The sequence below is a fragment of the Prionailurus bengalensis genome, chromosome D1, assembly GCF_016509475.1.
Source record: "Prionailurus bengalensis isolate Pbe53 chromosome D1, Fcat_Pben_1.1_paternal_pri, whole genome shotgun sequence".
Taxonomy (NCBI): domain Eukaryota; kingdom Metazoa; phylum Chordata; class Mammalia; order Carnivora; family Felidae; genus Prionailurus; species Prionailurus bengalensis.
This window is the reverse complement of record NC_057346.1, coordinates 8,755,916-8,779,284: the sequence shown is the minus strand read 5'-3', so window position 1 is coordinate 8,779,284 and position 23,369 is coordinate 8,755,916. Positions and strand designations below refer to the sequence as shown.

At 38.9% G+C, this 23,369-nt stretch overlaps 1 protein-coding gene across 1 annotated transcript in view; it reads right to left on the bottom strand.

The window, feature by feature from the left end:
* Positions 1-6,915: 6,915 nt before the first annotated feature.
* The window catches only part of FDX1 (ferredoxin 1), a 37,218-nt gene continuing 20,764 nt past the window's right edge, over positions 6,916-23,369 (bottom strand). The window contains exons 3-4 of the mRNA XM_043579278.1: positions 13,096-13,225; positions 6,916-8,249 (exon numbers count right to left, since the gene is read on the bottom strand). Of these exons, the coding sequence (XP_043435213.1) occupies positions 8,135-8,249; positions 13,096-13,225 (245 nt within the window). The 3' untranslated portion in view covers positions 6,916-8,134. The remainder of the gene's footprint in view (positions 8,250-13,095; positions 13,226-23,369) is intronic.

The following is a 23,369-nucleotide window of genomic DNA, read 5'->3' as shown; positions in this document are numbered from 1 at the left end:
GCACATTTAAAGGGCTCCAGGACAAAAAACATGTCCAAACCAGGGACAAGTAATGTTACAAGTAAGGTTATCCACGCTGTAACTCCTTCCTGAGTTTGGGATATCTAGGACTTTATGTTCGGGGTGTGTGTGTGTGTGTGTGTGTGTGTGTTCCCATGTATTGTCCCGTGGGCATGAAGACACCTGCTCTCCAACATTCTAGTACAAGTATCTCTTGACTGACTAGGGTGTGTTGAGCACCAGGCTCTGGGCAGGATGATACACAGGATGTGTGTATAGCTCAGTGGTGGACACAAAAGCCAACAGCCAACCTCACTACACTCTAATACGGTAAATGCTGAGAGGGAACTATATTCTGGGGGGTCCAGAAAGGGGGCATTTCACCCCAGATGGGACTTCAGAGAACATTTCCCAGAGAAGCCTAAAAGAGGATCAAGAGTTAGCCAAGCAGGGAAGGGGCAGGAGCATGATCCAAGGATCGGGTTAAGCAAACACAGAGTTATGAAACTGTACGATGTATTCAGGGAACTGCAAGGCTTTTTGTGTTACTACATAAGACATGAGGTTCAGGATCTCTTGAGGCTTGAACTTCACTTGTGGAATGCGAAGTGATCCAATTTGTTTTCAAATAGATCATGCTAATGGAGGATGGCTTTAATCCAGGCTTAAAGGTTTCTTCTGTCTATTAAAGCAAGGCTTGGCGAGATCTTGGACGACACACCAGACCCTTTCCATGTGGTGACAGGAGAGGATACAGACCCTTCAGAAAGCCTTGCAGCCTAGAGGCTATCTGAAAATCAGGCAGATACCCTGGAGAGGCTGGATGATCTACTCCAGTCCATGGTCAGTCAACAGGCTCACCCCAGGTCTGGCCAGCCTCCTAAGCCCAGAAAGCCCTTTAGCAGGTGAATGAATTTTGAGGTACCTTGAAAGTCAAAGTCACTGAAAGAGACCCAAGTGGACATTTCAGAGCCTTCTAAGTATGAATGAAAGTCCTAATAATCTAGGACTCAACTAACCCACTTCTTGGGTCCTCTAAACCAGAGGATCCAAGATGGCAGCCCACTGTATCTGCTCATGGCTCTTTTATCCATCCCGTATAATATTAAAAACAAACTAAACTTAAAATCCTTGCAAACATAGAACAATCAGGAGATTTCACATAAAAACTTGGGTCCCAGCTTCTCTTCAGGAAAAAAAAGTCTGAAAATACTGAAAATGCCAGGCCCTACATGGGACTTTACAGGTGACCCTCAAGTCTTCAGAAGCTGACCCTCAACATTTCTGAATGTGTCCTCCTTGTTTAAAACCACAGCCCCTCCTCTCCAGTCTGGGTTTATCAGGCGACCAAATGAGCACATTCTTTGAAGACAAATGAGTTCCACCAACAAACTCTCTCCTGCTAATTACTCCGTGCTAGTGTTTGGTTAGGTGTGGAAGGTATCTTGGAAAAGAGGGACACAACAGGTACCACACAAAGGGGAAGACAGAGAACAGGGTAGTGTCAGGTGAGGAGTGGGGGGAGACAGAGCACTCCTGAGAATCAGAATTCTTTTTAATACTTACCCAGTTCTTTCAAGGCTGCAAGGCTTCAAGGCTTGAAGGAGCTGGGTAAGTATGAAAAGGGAAAGACATGAAAGGGGGAGGGGCAGGACAGAGGGGAGGGGCTAGAATGGAATGAACATCTTGGCAGGACCTGTGAGAGGGGTAAGGAGAGATTCCTCTCCTTTTCAAGGCTCATGGATAAATGTTTAAAAGAAAAACATTAATAGCCATGCACTTCTAAGTTTTATTGCTAATTAGAATGTAACATGCTTGGAAGTTTTGAATGAGGTGTTAAGTGCAAAGTATGCTACCTTGGGCAGGGGTGAGCTTTTTCTAGCTCAAAACTAATGTCCCTACAAAAAAAATTAAGGCTAATGGAATGCTTCACCCAGATGGTTTGGCTCTTTGATATCTACAAACATTTTGAAAACACTTAAAATATTTTTGAACTTTTCTGTGCAGTTGCATTAGGTGATGACTGTTGGCTTACTTATTTCCTGTTTAGTTTTTCCTTTGCTCTCTCTCCAAACAACTTTTGGTTTGGAAGACTAGTCAGTTCACAAAATTGGACTTGTGGCATAAAAAAGTTCTGTAATAATGGAGACACATGGGTGCCAACAGGTGGCTTCATAATCTAAGGCCTTGTGGTAAGTTCTGTTACCCTGCTGCTTGGCACGAATTCTGAGCTTGATAATGGATATTTTGAGGTGTGCACATTAACCACATCAAGATGAGGCTCTCACCCTGCTAGGATGGGGTTTCACTGGGGCTCTGGCAGAGCCCCAAGGCTGTGCATGATTCCTGCACAAATGTAACCAGCTGGTTGGCCAAAAGCTCAAAGAACAGTTAGACGAAGATTTTAGTTCCTGGTGGAGTACAAAAAGGCCAGAAAAATCTGCTTTCTAGGGCTACCCTCGCTTTGCCCTTTACAATAAAAGAAACCTCCCTACTCTAAAGGTCTGATCATCAAGCATTGCCCTCGACACACAAGCAGAAGCTGGTAGAGGTGGGTGCCAGGTCAAAGTATGCCCACCCCACTGCTGAGTACATGAGCGCTTTGTTTTCAGTTTTGTGAAATCTAGCAGCATTCTCAAAAGAAATAATCATTTTGTCCTCTCAAGAGTTCAGCTGTCTGGCAAAAGTAACAGTGACTTACAAACACTTGAAAGTTTGACTCCTCATCACCCTGATAAGAGCTATAACCCAAGACTTTAACCTTGGAAGCTGTTGATGGTATAAAAACCTTTGATTTTCTTTATTTAGTTTAGCAACTCATTTCACATAACTATGCTTATTAATCCAAAGCTCTAACCCGAGATTTTCTCCTCTCACAAGCCCCTGCTATTTTATCCCACAATCGGGAGACAGTGGTGGGCAGGCCAGTAGATTTATTTAAAAATTTCAGCTAATACTGACTGACCACCTACTGTGTGTCAGATACTTCTCAAGGCATTTGGAAGATGACATGAATGAAAGAGATTGGATTTTAATAAAAGACCACAGGAACTGTCACTTTTGATTTTGTAATTCAAATCTGATCGTAGGTACACCACATCACCTGAAATTACTATATACACAGGAATCTTTCTAGCAATTTCACTTGGTTGTACAGCACACAGCTCACCACTGAGCACCCAGAGCATGCTACTTCCCCAGAGCAGAACTATTAAATGGACCTTTAATGGGATTATTAAAACTTCCTCCAAAGTGTTTCAACTTGTGCCTCCAAAAAGGCATATCTATCATGCAAGATCTATCGAGTGATCACTTGAAAAAAATCAGGTTGGGCTGTCAAGAAATACGTAAAAAAAATTTTCTTTTTGAGCTTGATTAATAAAATATATTTAAACTCGGAGAGGGGAGTGCTATTATCCTTTCAAAACAGATTTGCAAAGGGCAGTGTGTTCTGGAGTATCACAAGGAACCGTGCTGTGTGGAAGGACGGACATCCTCGAAAAAGGAAACGGTGTGTATTTCCATTTTCAGCCACAGGTATTTCCCTTCTTTGCTTTTATCAGAATTGCTCCTTATTTTTTTCTTTCAATAAAAAGGCACTGAATTATTTCCAGCCCATGTTCAAAGCTGTATTATTATTTGCTTCCTTTTGTAGTTAGGACAGTCTAGAAATATCCAACTCATTGCTACTTCTGGAAGATTTAACAGAGGTGGTTATCAATAGACCATTTCTCTCACATAAAAGATAAAGCACATTTATTTTTAGTGCATTCATCAGATGGGTAGTTAGGCTTAAGATTAAGCCCTATACACATCTGCTTTTTAAAAATAACTATTCTAGGATAAAGAAATTGTGGTTTATATACACAATGGAATATTACATGGCAATGAGAAAAAATGAAATATGGCCTTTTGTAGCAACGTGGAAAAAAAAATAACTATTCTAAATAGGAAAGTCAAAGAATCGAGTCTCAGTCTGCAATTCTTACATAACAAGTATTCTACCTGTACTTTATTACCTAACGTCTAGATTTCATCAAGAAGCAACAATCAATAATGGCATAATGCTCTACAGTTAAAAATGTTTCCACACACCACCTTATAATTGAAAAAGCTATAAAACATTGTCCAGTGGATATGATTACATGGATGAGACAGTAGTTTGGCTGAGGTACTGGGTCTAATTATCTCTACTTAACAGATATGTAACCAGAAGCTTGACTACCTCAAGAGAAAACATTTGTGAGGAGGCACAGAGGGGCCTCAAGAGGCCACTATGTAATTTTCTATGAGTTATAAAGGATTCTCGTACAAATACATAGTGAGCCTATGGCAAAGATTTACTTAACTCATGAATGAGGGGACCAGCAGAAGGACAAAGCTGGTTCAGAGAAAGACATGAGGAACTAACACACAAACACACACACACACACACACACACACACACACACAGTGGAAAAAAGAATGCTGTAGGAAGACTGCAGAGATAAACATCAAACAGGATAATGCCCTACAAGGCAAGAAACCATAACTCTCAGAGTCACCTTTCCTACCGCAAAGAAAACCTCTGCAACTTAACAAGCTTTTCGAAGTTACTTCACATCTAACTTTAGAAGGACTGGGTCCAGGTCAATAATAAGTACCAAGTCAAAGTTACCTCCCCTAGAGCATGGGTCAGCAAACTTTTTCTGTATAATACAGGCGAGACAGCAGATATGTTAGGCATTATGAGCCATTTGGTCTCCGTCACAACTACTCAACTCTGCTGTTGTCAAATGAAAGCAACCATAAGCAATAAGCTTGAGGTGGGCATGGCTGCAATTCCAATCAGGCTTATTGACAGAAAACAGGTGGCGGGCTTGATCTGACCCATAGGACATAGTTTGCTAATGCCTCTATCTTAGAACATCAGGTGATCCTTGGGTGCCCAGGTAGACAGTCCTCTAAGTACCACCTCAGAGTGACCTGCAGGAATCTTTTTGCTTTATTTCCATGTTTTAGATAATTTTTAAAACAGTACCCAGGTCTTCGAACACTAAGTCCCATGCTTTTCCCTCACTATCTTGCCATCTGTCTGAGGCTTACTCAGTCTTTGGAGTTCAGTTAAGAAACAAAAGACTCTACTAAAGAAAGGACATTAAAACAAAATTACTAATCCTTCTCGGTCTTTTGGTTTGCTTGGTTTCACTGCCCTGAGGAATTCTCCTTAGGACCAGTGGGAAGTCTAACGCTGATGAAAAATCACTGAAGCCTGCAGAAATACATGATGGCCTACACTTCCAAGATGGAGGAGCACCCATTTGGAGGCTTGGTCATGACAGTGTCACGTGACTCATGGGGCCAGAGACCATCTATCACCCTCAGGACCTCAGCACTATGTATTTGAAGAACAAAGACTGGCAGAGGGACCTAACTTCGGCTCATTCAAAAGCTGTTTCATTCAAGGTATGTTTAAAAAAGATGACAAGTTGAACACGGTCCTCTTTAATAGAGTGGAAATTATCTGATATCTCAGGAAAATAGTCCTGTGTGTCCTGATTTCTGTTAAATTGGAGTTAGGAGGCAGGCTCAATACATGGGCTTATCCTGGGCTCATGCAGTCTCATCTGTAACAGACCACCACAGAGCAAGATGCTAGAAGCGTATTTCTTATACGACCAGGTTTTGATTAACTCAGGTTTTATTGTATACTTATTGTGGGGTAAATACCATGATAGACACTGCACTTACAAAGTTGAACGCAACCCAGTCCTGATTCTTAAAAAGCATAGTCTGTTAGGGAAGAAATGTAGTCAGTGCTCCATGTGATAAGCACTATATAAATGCTATAAAGGGCGGTCCGGGGCAAAGTACTTGGGCAGATGAGGGAGGGATGGAGACTACTGGGTAAATCAAGCTGAGCAGTCACGGTTTTGGTAACAGCTAGCAGACGAAGGGGACCGGAAAGTCACAGAGGCTGTCCTTAATTTTATAACATCAAATCAAGTCTAAAAATTAAGGCAACTAATATATCCAGGTAGTAAGACAACAAGCAGATGGGAGTCATAAGGAAAGAGGAATAAAGGCATTGGTTAGAGAATGTATTACTGCCAGTTTCTGCAGAAGTAACACCTCTCACTACAGACATGTTTTCCGTCCGCTTCTCTCCTCGATGGCCTCTAGTAGATTTAAACTATCTTATAACTCCCTGTTTCTGTTCTGAAATAGGAACTTTGTGTCTGCAAGTGGTCATGTCTTCCCCTTGCCAGCTGGTTTTCTAATTGTTAAGTTTCTAGAAACTTATAAACAAAAGAAAATCTGATAAAAACAACTTGATATCATGTGATGTGTTGACACATAAAAGGAATCCTGTTATTGCTTAACCAAGACCATCTTTCTATTCTTAAATATTTCTCTAACGGGAAACAAAGTATGTGTGTAATGTTTGAATACCTTTGAATAGTTTACACTTAGAATAAAGTTTCATATACTATTTTTGGAAATATACATACAACACATTATTTCTATTTTTTAATTTATAGGGTGATAAGTTATCCTATAAATAAGAAATCCATCTAATAAATTCTGATCCATAATATGATTTAACACAAAATTTCAGGGAGTTTAAGGGCAGGAAAAGCATTTAACAGAGTTGTAAAAAAAAAAAAAAAAAAAAAAGAAGAAGAAAAAATGGGAAAATAAATAATGAATCTAAGTTCCCCTTAGAAAACATTTTTTTCAAGCAAAACCTAATTGCTCTAATGCTAAATGACTATGATAGAAACCACATGGATCACCATGTGATACTTAAATATTATAAGGAAAATAAGAAAACTGTCCTTTAAGACAAAAATTAGACAATATTTTCACAATGAAAGTTAGGCAAAAGGTTCTCAAAATTCTTAGAATCGGTCACTTGAAAAACTAATTCAGCAGTTTTGAGTTACTTACATAATTATAGGTTGGTTTTATTTGTGAAAAGCAAATACAATATTAAGTATTAGCATGTAACCAACAATTACATAGACTATTATACCAAAGGAAGCTGCCTTTCTTGATGGAAAAATGCAGAAAAATGTAAACTAAAATTATACAACATTGAAAAAGAACCCACCATTATTCCCTCTGATTTTAACCGAATGTCAAGAAGAAAACTGTGGGAGTTATAGAATAAAACCAATGAACCATCATAAAAAAGAAGACACAAGAATCTTTCAAAATGCAATATAAGAACGAATCCAGCCCTTCTCAAAAAAGTTTAGAACACTGTTGGTTAAAGAGACAATTTTCATAGGCAATAATATGCCTGCCAGTAAGCTAACCTGAAAATAATGGTTATTGTAGTGGCGTTAAGACATGTCTGCAAATTCTCTGACACCCCTCCCTTCAAGTGACGGGCCTGACTTAGTGCCTCATTTCTAATGAAGAGAACAGGCAGAAATGATGCTGTGTGACTTCCATAACTGGGTCACTGAAAGGATACAGCATCTACCTGGCACAGGAGCTCACTCTTACAGTGCAGGCTCTCAGAAACCAGCACCGTGCTGTGAGGAAGTCCAGATACTTTTCAATGAATCAAAATTCTGAAATACTATTTAGAAGGGAATAACTAGTTATCTTTGAAATGAAGCAGTTTACGGAGTGCTTAGTTTTGTCCACTTAATTACTGATATAAACAAGATATTCATAACTTCTCTAGTTTCAATCTGAACATATATGTTGGGTAAGAAGATGTGGGTTCTAGTACATACCTTCTAATTTGGTCCATGGCCCTAGATAAGCCATCTAGGGGCTCTGTCTTTACCCACATCTAACAGGGAAAATATCTTTTTTTAACCTAACTTACAGGTAATTAAGGATAAAATTTATGTGAAAATATGTTGCTAAAGTTGCTAAACAAACCTAAGGTAAAATATGTAAGGTTTTATAATATTAACTATTTTTCTAATATTTGATTTGCTTTTTATAATTTAACCAAAATAAGGATTGCATACCTTTAGAACTACAAAATGCAGTAGTTATGTAAGGTCAATTAAAGTAGTAAAGCTAATCATCATAATAAACCCCTTCACCCATGTTCTCATTTCATTACATTAAGAAATAATAACTATAAAAATAGGTAGAATTTTGTGAAAATATTCCAATTTATTCTAGCTTAGGAGTTCTTGCCCACATCAATGGATTGCCTGGCATCGGCCACCACGTCAGGTACTCGAACGGTCATATTGTCCATAGACTTTGTCAAACAGATTTGGCAGCCCAACCGAGATCTGTGTAAGAGAGGGAGAGATGTGGTTTAGGGTCAAGTATAGATTATTCACAAGGCAGTGCAGCTGGTTGGATATTTTCTTACCCAAAGCAGTTAGAGATTCACTTACCTTTTAAATTCCCATTGCATCAAAAAGACATACCCAACCCTTTCAAAGCTAGATGGTATAGAGGGTAGAACGTAGATATGAAAAATGAAAAGCGAGGTGTTGCCAAAGCACTTTAATCTTCAGTTTCTGTCATCTACTACAACCACTGGTTTATGCTGAGAGGGCTGGCAAGCAGTGAAATGATCAGAAGGCACAACATTGGAGGAAAGAATAGAAGTTTCAGCAACACCAAGAGAACGACTGATCAATCCCCCGACAGTTAAAACTATATAGACTATAAAAGAAAACTATACTTTTTTTTAATGTTTAGTTATGTTTGAGAGAGAGAGAAAGAGAGAGAGACAGAGCATGAGCGGGGGAGGGGCAGAGAGAGCCAGGGGACACAGAATCCAAAGGAGGCTCAAGGCTCTGAGCTGTCAGCACAGAGACTGATGCAGGGCTCGAACCCACGAACCGTTGAGATCATGACCTGAGCAGAAGTCAGACGCTTAACCGACTGAGCCACACAGGCACCCCAAAGCTATACTTTTTAAAACAAGAAATTTGAGATAATGCGTAGACTTAAGTCATCAATTATGAGATGCATATTTTTTGCCACATTTTTGACATCCCTGAAATTGAGATGCATCTAACCATCATAGCCGTGCCAGGAGCTGTGTCACATCACAGCTATGAACTCAGCGACGATGTTTTATAGGTGTCTCTTCTACTGAGTTGTGGGAAAGATGGTAATACTACATGTGTGAATTTAATTACCACTCAAAATGAGTTCAAATGGATTATAAAAGTTAAGAATACAGAAACATACACAGCAGGACATAAATTTGATATTAGTAAAGCAAATATGTGTCATCAGAAGAACGATAATTCCATTTTTTTAAAATTTTTTTTTAACGTTTATTTATTTTTGAGAGAGAGAGAGAGAGACAGAGCATGAACTGGTGAGGGTCAGAGAGAAGGAGACACAGAATATGAAACAGGCTCCAGGCTCTGAGCTGTCAGCACAGAGCCCGACGTGGGGCTTGAACTCACGGACTGTGAGATAATGACCTGAGCTGAAGTCGGCCACTTAACCGACTGAGCCACCCAGGCACCCCCGATAATTCCATTTTTTTTCAGGATTACTACCAATTTTATTTTATTTACATCTTACTTTTTTAACAGTGATGTACAAATCTATGCTTAGACAAATCTATGTCTAGCTCTTTTGAGATGCACAAAATGCTGAGTGATAACTGTGTACCGTATTTTAATCGGCAGTGCTTTTTGCTTTCTTAGAAGCACATAAAAATATTAGTCTTGCAATCAGATTGTCTACAATTTGGTGGAATGTGGCATGCAGGTCTTTGTTTGGTTAACGCAGCCATCGAGCACTTACTGAGCATCTGAAGGAACAGCACTAAATGTCAGTGAGTAAGCACAGAATAGCAACTCACTTCAATCTGTGTTGGACACTTTTACGTCCTAAGTACCAGGGCCGCAGTACAGAGGCAGCAGTGGGGTTAGAGCCAACCAACCAGTGGTCCAGGATCCAGCACTGAACGTGGCATGTTCACAGGCAACTTTCTTAACCCTGCCAGACATTAATTTCCTAGCCTAACCCTAAAGATGAATAATAAATGAGATCCTCACAGGGCTGCTGTGGAAATGATTTACCAATACCAGTATTGAGGAATGTACTCTCAATCAAGTAGAAGAGAGGAGACACATTTGCAGATAATGAACATGGGAGATTGTGACCAATACCACAGAGAGAGAAAGCCAAAAATTCTGAGAAGGAAGCACTTACTTCTGGCCAGGGGAGATGGTGTTTAGAACAGGCTTTAAGGATGGGGAGGAGGTAACGTTTAATAAAAGATAAAGGAGGAAGGCATTTGAAGCAAAGGTAACCAGGATTCAAGGCACATCTGAGGTGATACGGGTTTTTAGCTTGGCTCGGCTGCCATGCAAGGAGGGAGATGGGTTGGAACGGCCACCAGGCCACAGACAGCTCTGAACACCAACAGAAGAGCTTAGGTTTTAACCAGTGAGCAAGGAGGGACCACTGGGAAGTTTTTGAGTAAGGGAGTAAATATAACCACAGGAAATCTTGATTTCTCATAGAAAAAAAAAATCCCCTTCTACCAAAAATTCCTATTTGTTGACTGCAGACGCCTTCACGGTACTCAATTATGCATTTAGCTCTGTCTGCAAGAGAGAAAATGTGGCAAGCCATCTTAGACCAATTCCTCAGGGCTGTGGAGAGTCCTACCTAGAGAGACTGCTGGTGATTTCCCGCTGTTCATATAGAGAGAAGATAATGCCAGTCTCCGGAGGCACTTCTAATTTAGTAAGAGAAACAGAGAGGAAAGAGCGGTCAGTGAAAAGGGGCAGAATACAAGAAGTGCCGTGGAAGTGCAGGAACAGGAAGTGTGTGTTATGGGAACCCAGAGAGGGTTGGCCCTGGAAGACCGGGCAGTGGGGGCCTGTGGCTGTTTTCTCACTCTCTCCTTCCTCTACCCCCTTGTTCTAGGTCTCCCCAGCCTAGAAAGTGTCTGGTACCTGCAGACAAGGACAGATAGCAAGGCAGCCTTGATTTCACTATTAGTTGCATAAAATTCTGACACTGTGCCAACCCTGAAGGTATTTTCTCCAGTCACCTTTGCCATTTTTACCTGACAGTGCAAATACACTGGGGTATTGTATTTACTTTCCTCCTAAGGTTTGGTTTTCAATTCAGAGAAGCAGCTTGAAACAGTGCAAAATCAAGGGCTTTGGGGCCCAACATAACTGATTCAAATCAAGGCTGTGTTATTCTCTAGCTGCGGAGCCTTGAGAAAATCTCTGATAATTAATTAAACCTTGTTTTCCCCTATGAAATGGTGACGATACTGTCTAACCCTGAAGGTTAGAAATCGCCTCTGTAAAGTACCGAGGCATTATAGTTAAGTATCTGGCATATAAATTGGTATTTTTATCATTACAGTGCTAAAAGCTATTTAATGAATGCTTTCCCCCCAGACCCTGTTCTGAAAAGTTCACAAACAACCCTACCAGGTAGGTACTAATATTATCCTCATCTCACAACTACAGAAACTGAGGCCTCTAGGCAAATTATCCCTGGAAATTGGTGGCAGCGAGCAATGACTATCATGAAATACAGATTCACAGATAATTCCTGAATTTCTCCTTCTATCGACCACTAATTTCACAAAGAGCTGGTGAGGCCCTATTGTGAATCGGACACTGGAGATACAGTGAAGAAACAGACACGGCACCAGCTGTCACACGAAAAGAGAGACAAGTAACCACTACGGTAAGGGCCAGATGAGCCCATGTGTCACCAGTGGGTCAATAATCGTGGGTAAGGACACCCTACAATAAACATTAAAACAGTGGTGTTTTAGCTTAAAAATTTAAGACATTTACAGAGCACTTAACTTTAAAATACATGTATGAACCAAAAGGCTGAACTTCCTTGTTCCTCTGTTTTGGAATCCTTCGTATATGGTACCCTAGAAACAGTTTCTGTCTATGGTACTAGGTTTGAACAAAATTATTTTCGTTCCAGATGTGTCCAAGTGTTTTATCACTGCTACCTGTGAGAAGCATCCTACTCTTTCCCCACAACAGTCATTGAGTGTACTCTATGTGTCACTCTTCGTGGGGGAGAAAAAAGGTGTTGACAGAGAATATGGCACCTGAAGGTGTGAAGGGGGACAGGACGATGGCAGCCACAGCCCGCTCTGCTGTGAAGTCTACAGAGATACTGCTTTCCCGGCTTCTCCCGCCGGGGTATCCGTCTCACTGCCACCACGGGAGAAATGAACCACAAATGGAAGAAGGTGATTCTTCACCTCTAAATAAATACTAACGAGCTAAGCAATTTTGTGAGTATTAAGTAAGATGATCTACGTTAAGGAATTAACACAATTATGGTTACATAATACACAAATCAAGCTATTATTATTACTATTACTTTTAATTTTTTAAACAACTGTTTTCATTAGGGTCGCCAAGTTATGGTTAGACACCAAAGCCAACCTTAATTAAGCCAGCCCTCATTATGTTGTCCTTTGAAACAGTAACTCAACTAGCTACCTCCTCTAACTCCAACGAAAAGACGTGGTAATTTTTTTAAATAGATATTTTTTAAAAATATCACTTGATATCATCTGGTACTATAAATCTGACTACCTTTGAGAGGAATTCCACCCGTTAATTAATTAACAAGAATAAGCTCTGAATAAATTACTACCAGGTACACTTAGAAACAGGACTATTCATTTTAATATAGTTGTTATTATACATTAAGTTTCTTTTAAAATTCTGTTCTTTGAAGTAGGTAAAACTTCCCATGAAAATTTCACCCAATTTTCAAATCTGTCCTTCAAGAACACTGTAAAAAGCATTAAATTGAATCCCAACTCATTAAATTGTGAAAAATATTAATCCCTGGAATAAAAAAGACTAAAGTAGATTTATCAGAATCTAGAACTTGTATCTCCAATACCTTCAATTGTTTTTTTTTAATTTTTTTTATTTTAGCAAAATGGAAAGTTTCACAAGGGTGAAAACTGTAGAATAGTGAAAACAAAAAGAAATGTCACATATTTGATATTCAAAGTTCGTGTCTGTCATCTATCTATGCCAGGAGATCACTATTACATGCATGAGGCTGGTCTTAGGTAGATATGAACTACTAAAACCTTTATCTTCCCAGATTATTAGTACAGTTGAAGTCATCCTAAAATCTTACCTATCCGTTACCCCGTACGCCAGATCGAGCATGTCATTCTCCTCATCAGTGACAGCATCTAACTTCTCAAATATGTGGTCTTCAAAGATGAGGTGACACGTAGAGCAGGCCAAGGTTCCTTCACATGCACCTATAAAGGCAACAGACATTGAAGACACTCTCCCCTCCATTACACAGAATTCAAATCTAGTTTTAATTAAAGTTAATTATTTCTAAATTTTAGAATCAACATTAGTATACAGACTTTGTTTCTGAATAATAATGAGTATTAGGGACTACCCTCCCCAACCCCTCTACCTCCCAATCCCCCTTATCCCCCTTTCTCCTCCCCCCCAATATAAAATCACTTTCACATATTGTTTCAAAAAGGTTCTGGGTTACATGCCGTGAAGAGAAACACAAAAATACACGATCCTGATATCAAAGAGCTTACAAGTTAATAAACTCAGACATGCATGCATATACCAATATGCATTTTTAAACTTACATGGTGATAATTTTTATGATAGCTATGTAAGTTATTTACCTTTATTCTGAAGAGCTCAACATAATTTATGAAGCCTTGTGGTATATGAGAAGATTTAGAAAGCAACCAAACATATGCCTATATCAAATTAAATACTCTTCTCTATCTCTCCCCGTAATTGAGAGAGAATCAAAGAAGTCATTTTAAGAGCCATTCGTTTTTAAATAATAAGATAAGAATATTTCTCTTGTTCCATTTCTTTTAATTTTTTTTGTTTTTCTAATGTTTATTTTTGAGAGGCAGAGACAGAGCGCATGTGGGGGAGGGGCAGAGAGAGAGGGAGACACAGAATCTGAAGCAGGCTCCAGGCTCTGAGCTGTCAGCACAGAGCCTAACGCGGGGCTTGAACCCACGAACCACGAGATCATGACCTGAGCCAAAGTCTGACGTCCAACCAACTGAGCCACCCAGGCGCCGCTTTTTAAAATAAATTTTAAAGCCTTTACATAACTTTAAAGATTATAGAGTCCTAGGAGTAACTTACTTGGATTTAGATTTGGTTTTGGTCAATAAACAGTACATTAAATACAGAACTATTATTAATAACTAGTAACCTTCTTAATTTTCCTTGAATGAATTAATCATTTTAATAAGAGTTATTCCCTTATAATTTAAACATTTGTTAATCACACTTTATTATCTAAAAAATTTAACAGAGGAATGAGAAACTTCCTTAAGTGTTCATTTTTACTAAATCTAATTCAAAGTAGTAACGGGATTAAGAGAAGAGAGGGCACAAATTATGGAAAGAGCCTAAATGTCCATCAGCTGATGAATGGATAAGTAAGTTGTGGTTTATATATACAATAGAATACTACTTGGCAATGAAAAAGAATGAAATCTGGCCATTTGCAGCAACATGGATGGAACTGGAAGGTATTATGCTAAATGAATTAAGTCAGGCAGAGAAAGACAGATACCATATGTTTTCCCTGTTATGTGGATCCTGAGAAACTTAACAGAAGACCATGGGGGAGGGGGAGGGGGAAGAGGGGGAAAAAAAAGTTAGAGAGGGAGGGAGGCAAACCATAAGAGACTTAAAAAGTGAGAATAAACTGAGGGTTGATGGGAGGTGGGAGGGAGGGAAAAGTGGGTGATGGGTACTAAAGACGGCACCTGTTGGGATGAGCACTGGGTGTTGTATGGAAACCAATGTGACAATAAATTTCATATTAAAAAAAAAAAAGAGAAGAGAGAGCATTCAGTGGAGCATAGGAGTTACAGGTGAGTTCTGGAGCCAGACTGTCAGGCTTTAATCCTACCTGCACTTTGTACTAATGGCATCACCTTGAGCTACTTTAACAGCCCCCATGCCTCAGTTCCCTCAGCAGTAACTATACCAACCTCACTCAGTAGTTGCAAGAATTACATGAGTGTTTACTTAACATGTGTATTGTAACCATGACTGGTAGGTAGTAAGCCCGATACAACTGCATTATTGTTGTTGTTATTATTATTCACATATTAACATTATTATGTATTAATACCATTATTTGGAAGTTACAAAGAATCGTAAAGTAATTCTACTTTCTTTTTAAATACAACAGGAAATAAACCCAAGAAATTAAATCAATAGCCTAGAGGTCATATTGCTAGTTAAGAGAGAGTCAACGGCTTCAGCTGAGATTCCCAATGTCGAAGATAACTAGTTCCTACCACTCCATAATTTAAGTCACCTTACCTAAATATTAAATATATATAAATATATTTATATACAAATATATATATATATATAAATATATATACATACACACACACACACAAGTATATACACACAGCAATCAGTTATTTGAACAATAGCTTCCTATTCTATTTTTGTGTCAATTTGAAACATTTCACACAAAAAAGTAAATGGATATATTTTACTTAAAAGGGAGGGGGGCTTCATATATACATCTCAAGTTCAGAAAGTCCTGTGTTAAAAGGGAAATTGCTGTAATGGGACCCTGAAGACTTAAGCACACTGTCTCCTGTGTCCCAGGCAAGTCTCACAAGGGCCTCGGTTTTTTTCTCATCTGTATAATGATTGAGGTAGATGATCTCTAAGGGCCTTGTGCCTCCAGTATTTTATGACTCCACAGAGAAGAATTACAATTCTTTTTTTTTTTAATTTTTTTTTCATGTTTTTTAAAGTTATTTTTGAAGGAGAGAGACAGAGCATGAGCGGGGGAGGAGCAGAGAGAGAGGGACACACAGAATCTGTAGCAGGCTCCAGGCTCTGAGCTGTCAGCACAGAGCCCGATGCAGGGCTTGAACCCACAAACTGTGAGATCATGGCCTGGGTCAAAGTCGGACACTTAACCGACTGAGCCACCCAGGCGCCCCGAGAAGAATTATAATTCTTAATGGGCTTTTTCACTAATATCCAATAAACATACACTAAATCTTGATCCCTATTTTCATCTCATCAATACCCCATCCAAACTCGAAACTAAAATGGCACATCCCTCCAGATACTGTAGGACAAAAATCGGGAAAGCCGGCCTCCTTGGGTCTTTAAAATGTATGTCAAACAATCCTTACAAAGTATTTCAAACCACTCTCTTAATTTAAAGAGCTTATACTTGCCTTCAGAGTTTTGCTATTGAGAAAACCGAATCCTGAGAACTGTGGGCCGTGTGTGACAGAAGACGCGAGGAAGAGAACCCTTGCTTCCAGGCAGGATGGGGTGTGCGGGGGCTGCACAAGCAGGGGACCAAGCCTGGAGGGTCTCCCATGCTCTTCTCAGGAGCAGAACTTGTTCCATAGGCCCATTATTTTCTACCTTGTTTCCACACATGCTGGGTGGGTAACTCACACACGCAGGCAAACAACCATCTCTCAGGTTGGGCTGCCACAGCGATGGGAGTGGCTGGGGGGGTGGGTACGGACACCCATCACTCCTCCTCTCCTTTCCCAGATCCAGCCCCTGCAGAGGTGGTGGGTCCGAGCCTCTGCTGTAGGCTACAGGAAGCAGCTGAAGGATTTTGAGCAGGATGTGACATGGCATGTTTTACTTTGGACAGATCTCACTGGTGGTTTTGTGGAAAGGATGGATTCGAGATGAATAAGACAGAAGCAAAAACCATGAGATTTCTCCAGGAGGAAGGGTAAAATGATGGAAGGAAGCAGAGACAGCCAAGGAGAGACCCCCTCCGAGAAAGAGAGTCAAAATAAGAATGTCCCCAATGGTAGAGAGCGAACCAGAAAAGTGCAATATGAGAAAAGCCCAGGGAAGAGGACAGTGCGTACAATATGGTCTCAATCATCTTGGAATGGAGACAAAAGGTCGTCACATGCCCAACAAATCTCTCTGGAAAAATTTAGGACAGTCCTTTTTGCACCCCCTGGTCAGATGAAATGAAGAGTTACCATCCATGTTCCAGCTCTCCATGTGCTTTCACCTCCCTTCCGTAGGAAACCTCAATTCTTTCAACCTTCTCTTGAAGGTTTTATTTTCATTCTCTACTCTAATTTCCATTGCCTTCTCAGGAAACCTGCCAACTGTTTCCACATCTTGCTTACGTTGCCAAGCTCAGAGATGAAGAGGATTCTAATAGGGATTTGACAAACGTCGAGTATAATATACAGAAGGTTAACTTTTGGTCCATACAAGTTAAGCTCCTATTATACATTCTAGTCCTGTATTTACTCTGGAAATGGATGTACTGCATTCAGGATCACCCTTTATTTTATGGTCCCTTTCAAACTTTGTCTGCCATAAGATGTCAAAAGGTATGCTTTTCTTATTCTTTGTAATAGGAAGAATTCAAATACAATAGAATGTCTCAGAATGAAATCAATTCAGCCTGTGTAAGATGGCTAACATTATACCAGAAAAACATAATGGTCCTATTTTGGTACCAGTGTCACTTTAGAAAAAAATCTGCAACAAAGATTTCTAAGACCTCATGAATCACACTTACTAGAAGAAACAATCTTACAACCCCCCCAAGATAATAAGACAATTTGAGTGGTATTTTTTTTTGAGATTTAAGCTAAAATTTTTCTAAAAATTTTTTTCTAAAAAAAAAAAATCAGGAAGGCTTTTAGAAAATAGTGAAGACAGGTCTCTGAAAAAAGTACTTAGGAGGAAAAAATACATTTTTTTCAAAGAGCCTAAAACTGTGAGAAGAACAAGAGGCTATTTCAGAAAAAAAGCTACTCCTTTTTTTTCGTTTTTCATCTCATAAAACATTATTTCATGATGGCTATTTCCTCCTGGTCTTATAGTTCAAGATTGCCCCCCAGTTAGCAAGCACCTGACTGGATGTAGTTCTATGTATTTTAACACCTGTATACATTTGTGCGACCACCGCCACAATCAATACAGAACAGTTTCATCACCCCCAAAATTCCCTTGGGCTGTTCCTCTGGAGTCACACCCTCCCCCATCCCTAACCCCCGGCAACCATGGATCTGGTCTCCATCCTATAGTGTAGTCATTTCAGAACGTCACATAAATATAACCATACCATACGCAACCTTTTGAAACGGGCTTCTTTCACTCAGCAGAATGCCTACAAGATTCATCCAAGTTGTCATGTGCAGACGTCCACAATTCATTCCTATTTACTGCGGACAAGTATTCCACTGTGTGGATGAACTACAATTTGTTTCCAGCAGGTATGTCGTGGTATTGCATTGTGGTTTTCATTTGCATTTTCTCCAAAAACTGAAGACATTGGTTTGGGGGTGAGGAGGTGGATTTCCATCACTTTTTCCAAAGCCATTTGGGAGAATGGCATCATTTTGTCTCTTATACCACTAACAGAAAGCTTCAAATGGCCCAGAGTTGTATGTATGTGCAAGTTCAAGTCCAGATGCCCATGAATATATTTTTATGTGCTTATTTGTCATCTCTATATTCTCTTTGGTGAAGTGCCTGTTCATATCTGTTACCATTTTTTAATTGGGTTGTTTGCTCTTTAGTGTTGAGTTTTGAGAGTTCCCTACATATTAGCGATACTAGAACTTAACTGGACATGTGATTTGCAAGTATTTTCTCATACTCTAGCTTGTCTTTTCATTCTCTTGACTGTGTCATTGGCAGAGTAAAAGTTTTTAATTTTGATGAATTCCAATTCATATATTTTTTTCTTTAGATTGTGCTTTTAGCATCCTATGTAAGAATTCTTGGCCTACTCTAGGTCCCAAAGATTTTCTCTGATGCTTTGTTTTAGGAGTGTCATAGTTTAACTTTTACATTTAGATCTCAATCAATTTTAAGTTGATTTTTGTATAAAGTGTGCAGTTTAGGTCAAGATTCCTTTTTATTTTCCATATGGATGTCCAATTGTTCCAACATTATACCCTTTGTTGAAAAGAGTAAGTATCCTTCCTTCATTAGTTGCCTTTGTACCTTGGCTATAACCAAGAAGTTAAAATAATCCAAATATCCATGAAGGGACAAAACTGTAAACAAAATGTAGTATATCCATAAAATTGAATATTATTTGGCCATAAAAATGAAGTACTGATATATGCTACAACATAGATGAACCTTAAAAATATACTAAATGGGGGGCACCTGGGTGGCGCACTCAGTTGAATGTCCGACTTTGGCTCGGGTCACGATCTTGTGGTCTGCTGGTTCAAGATACATGTTGGGCTCTGTGCTGACAACTCGGAGCCTGGAGACTGCTTTGGATTCTGTGTCTCCCTCTCTCTCTGTCCCTCCCTGGCTTGTGCGCGCACTTTCTCTCTCAAAAATAAATAAACATTAAAAATGTTTTTAATATACTAAATGGAAGAAGTCAGTTACAAAAGATGACTTATAATATGATTCCATTTACATGTAGTATCCAGAATAGGCAAATCTACAGATATAAAAAGTATATACGTAATTGTATAGGGGGAGGGAAATGTGGGGTTGGGGAGTGATAGCTAAATGGTATAGAATTTCCATTTGGAGTAATGAAAGTGTTTTCAAATTAACTGTGGTGAGGGAGTGGTATCAGCAAGATGGACAATAAAGACGTGTCCCTATCATATCCCAGCTTCGCAATGATAACTTGGCACCCACCCACAACATGGTGAGAGCTGTGGGATACAGGCAGGAGGCTGAAACTTTGGTGTGGCCCAAGAATGAGGAGAGCCATTTTGAGAAAATGCTGCCAAACAGGCCTGTTGCCTCATCCAGAGTACTGAGTTTGAGCTGAACAAATAGGTGTCAGTGAGTGGCTAGGAGACAGCAGCCAGGGCTCACAATATATCAAAGAGACATGAGTCTTACTGACCATGTCATGTGTTCTGGTAGAAGGCCCTCCCATGAGCACTGGGAATGCCTCACCCACAGATTCAGCCAACCAGCCCAAAGATACCCCAAGCACTCCACACATCTCACCCATACATCCCCCTTCTGAGCCGGTGGCCAACTCCCCATGCACACTCCCAAGGGAAGCAATGCTGAGCTTATGTAGACGACTAGTAAGAATGCGCACGAACCTATGGGCCTGGGAGAGACTGCCCTTGGAAAAGTAAAAGGAAGGTTGTCAGTACACAACCTGGCTCTGCAGAATCCAGAGAAGACACATAAGCTTCAGATCCTGCCACAAGAGGAAGCAAGACTACAGCAGGTGAATCCACTGAAGGCCAGAGAAAGCCTCAGAATCCCTAGCAGGGCTGACAAAAAGTATTTCCCTCCCAAAATCAGTCAGTGAAGACTGGAGGAGATGGCTGCTACTACAAATGTGAAAACAGCATCATGAGACTTCAAGGCACATGAAAAATGAAGGAAACATGACACCACTGAGAGAACACAATAATCTTCCAGTAACCGACAACAAAGACATGAAGATCTGCTGCTTACCTGATAAAGAATTCCAAATAAGGCTTTTAAGGAAACTCAATGAGCTCCAAAAAAAGAAAAAAAGAAAAAAAAACACAGAAAGATAATTCAATGAAATCAGGAGGAAAAATGCATGAACAAAATGGTAAGTTTAACAAAGAGTTTTGAAATCATAAAAGAGAACCAAAAAGAACTTTTGGAGCTGAATAATACAATGAATGAAATGGAAAATGTAAGCAAGACCATCAACAACAGAATGGACCAGGCAGAAGAAAGAATCTGTGAATTAGAAGATAGGATCTTTGAAACTATTCGGTCAGAGAAAAAGAAAAAAGAATGGAAAAGGGTAAGAAAGCCTATGTGATCTACTGGTGTTTTGACGATCAAAACAAACAATCCATGAATTACTGGAGTGCCAGACAGAAAATAGAGGGAGAAGACACCAAAAAGCTTATTTAAAGAAATAAGAAAGGCTGAGAATTTCCAAAATCTGGGAGAGATTTAGACATGCAAATTCATGAAGTTCATAGGTCCCCAAACAAACTCAACTTGAAAAGATGTTCTTCAAGACACATTACAATAAAACTGCCAAAGATCAAAGACAGAGAAGGAATCTTAAAAGCAGCAAGAGAAAAGCAGCTTGTAATTTACAAGGGAATCCCCATAAAGCTATCACTGCATTTCTCAGCAGAAACCTTATAGGCCAGGAGACACTGAAATTACATACAAAACATGCTGACAGGAAAAACACCAACAAAAAACACTCTGACAAAGCTGTCCTTCAGAAATGAAAGAGACACAAAGACTTTCCCAGACAAATGAAAGGTGAGGAAGTTCTTCACCACTAGACCTGCTTTATAAGAAGTGATAAAAAGAATTCTTGAGGTTAAAATGAAAGGAAGTGGGACATCTGGCTGGCTCAGTAAGAAGAGCATGTGACTCTTGATCTTGGGGTCATGAGTTCAAGCCCCACAAAGGGGTGTAGAGAGTACTAAAAAAATAAAACAAAATAAAATGAATGGATGTTAATTAGTAACATGGAAATGTACAACACACTGGTAAAAATAAGAATGCAGTCACATTTAGAATATTCTAATACTGTAATATGGTAGGGTATTCACCACTTAACTCCAGTATAAAGATTAAAGGACAAAAGTATAAAAATAACTATAGCTACAACAATTTGTTAATAACTATATAATATAAAGTGATTAATCAAAAACTGAAAGGGGGAAGTAAAAAGGTAGTTTTGTGGCATGTGATCAAAGTTGTTATCAGAATAAAACAGACAGTAATTATCTATAGATGTTTTATATAAGTTTCATGGTAGTCACAAAGCAAAAACCTCAGCAGATACACAAAGGATTAAGGGAATCAAAGATACCACTATATAAAATCATCAATTTACAGAGGAATACAGCAAGAAAGGAATAAAAGAATATGGGAGCTACAAAACAGCCAGAAAATAATGAATAAGATGGCACTGGTAAGTCCTTACCTATCATAATTACGCTAAATGTAAATAGATTATATTCTCCATTCAAAAGGAATAGAGTGGCTGAATGGATAAAAAACAAGACCCAACTATATGCTACCTACAAGAGACTCACTGCAGCTTCAAGGACACAAAAGCTCAAAGTGAAAGGTTAGAAAAAGATACCCCATGCAAGTGGAAACCAAAACAGAGTTCGATATACTCATATCAGACAAAATAGACTTTAATTCAAAAGCTATAATAAGAGAAAAAGAAGGCACTTATGATAATGATAAAGGAGTCAACTCATCAAGAAGATGTAACAATTTTAAAAATATGTTCACCCAACATGGAACACCCAAATATATTAGGTAAAGACTAACAAATCTAAAGGGAAAAACAACAATAGTAGGGGACTTCAATACCCCAATTTCAACAGTGGATAGATCATCCAGGCAGAAAATCAACTGGGAAATATTAGGCTTTAACTATGCTTTGGATCAAATGGACCTAATAGACATTCCACCCAACAGCACCAGAATATATAATCTTCTCAAGTGCACACTAAATATTCTCCAAGATAGGTCCTATGTTAGGTCATAAAACAAGTCTTAAAAATTCAAGAAGACCGAAATCATACCAAGTATTTTTTCCAACCACAACAATATGAAACTAGAAATCAATAACAGGAGAGAAACTATAAAGTTCACAAATATGTGAAAACTAATAATACACTCCTGAACAACCAATTGTCCAAAGAAGAAATCAAAAGATAAAAATAGTAATAACAATAATCCTGAAACAAACAAAAATGGAAACACAACAACTCAAAACTTATGGAATGCAACAAAAGCAGTTCTAAGAAGGAAGTGTATAATGATAAATAGCTACATTAAGAAAAAAGAGAGATCTCAAACTTTAAACCTCAAGAAACTAGAAAAAGAGGAAAAAACTAAGCCCAAGGTTAGCAAAAGGAAGGAAATAACAATGAACAGAACATAAATGAAAGAGAACAGAAAATAATAGAAAAGATGAATGAAACTAAGAGTTGTTTTTTTGAAAACATAAAACTAACAAAAACCTTTTGCTAGACTAATAAAGAAGACTCAAAAATATACTTATCAGATTAAAGAAGAGATATTACAACAGCCACCACTCAAGTACAAAGGATCACAAGAGACTACTATGAAACAATTATATACCAACATATTGGACAACCTAAGATAAATGGACAAATTCCTAGAAACATACAACCTACCATGAAGAAATAAAAAATCTGAGCAGACCAATATGAGTAAAACGATTAAATGAGTAATCAAAACCTCCCAAAAAAGAAAAGTCCAGGACCAAATGGTTTAACTGGTACATTCTACCAAACATTTAAAAAAAGAATTAATGCCAATTCTTCTCAAACTCTTCTGAAAAACTAAAGAGAAAGGAATATTCCCAAACTTATTTTATGAGGCCAAAATTAACCTGATACCAAAGCCAGATAAGGACACTAC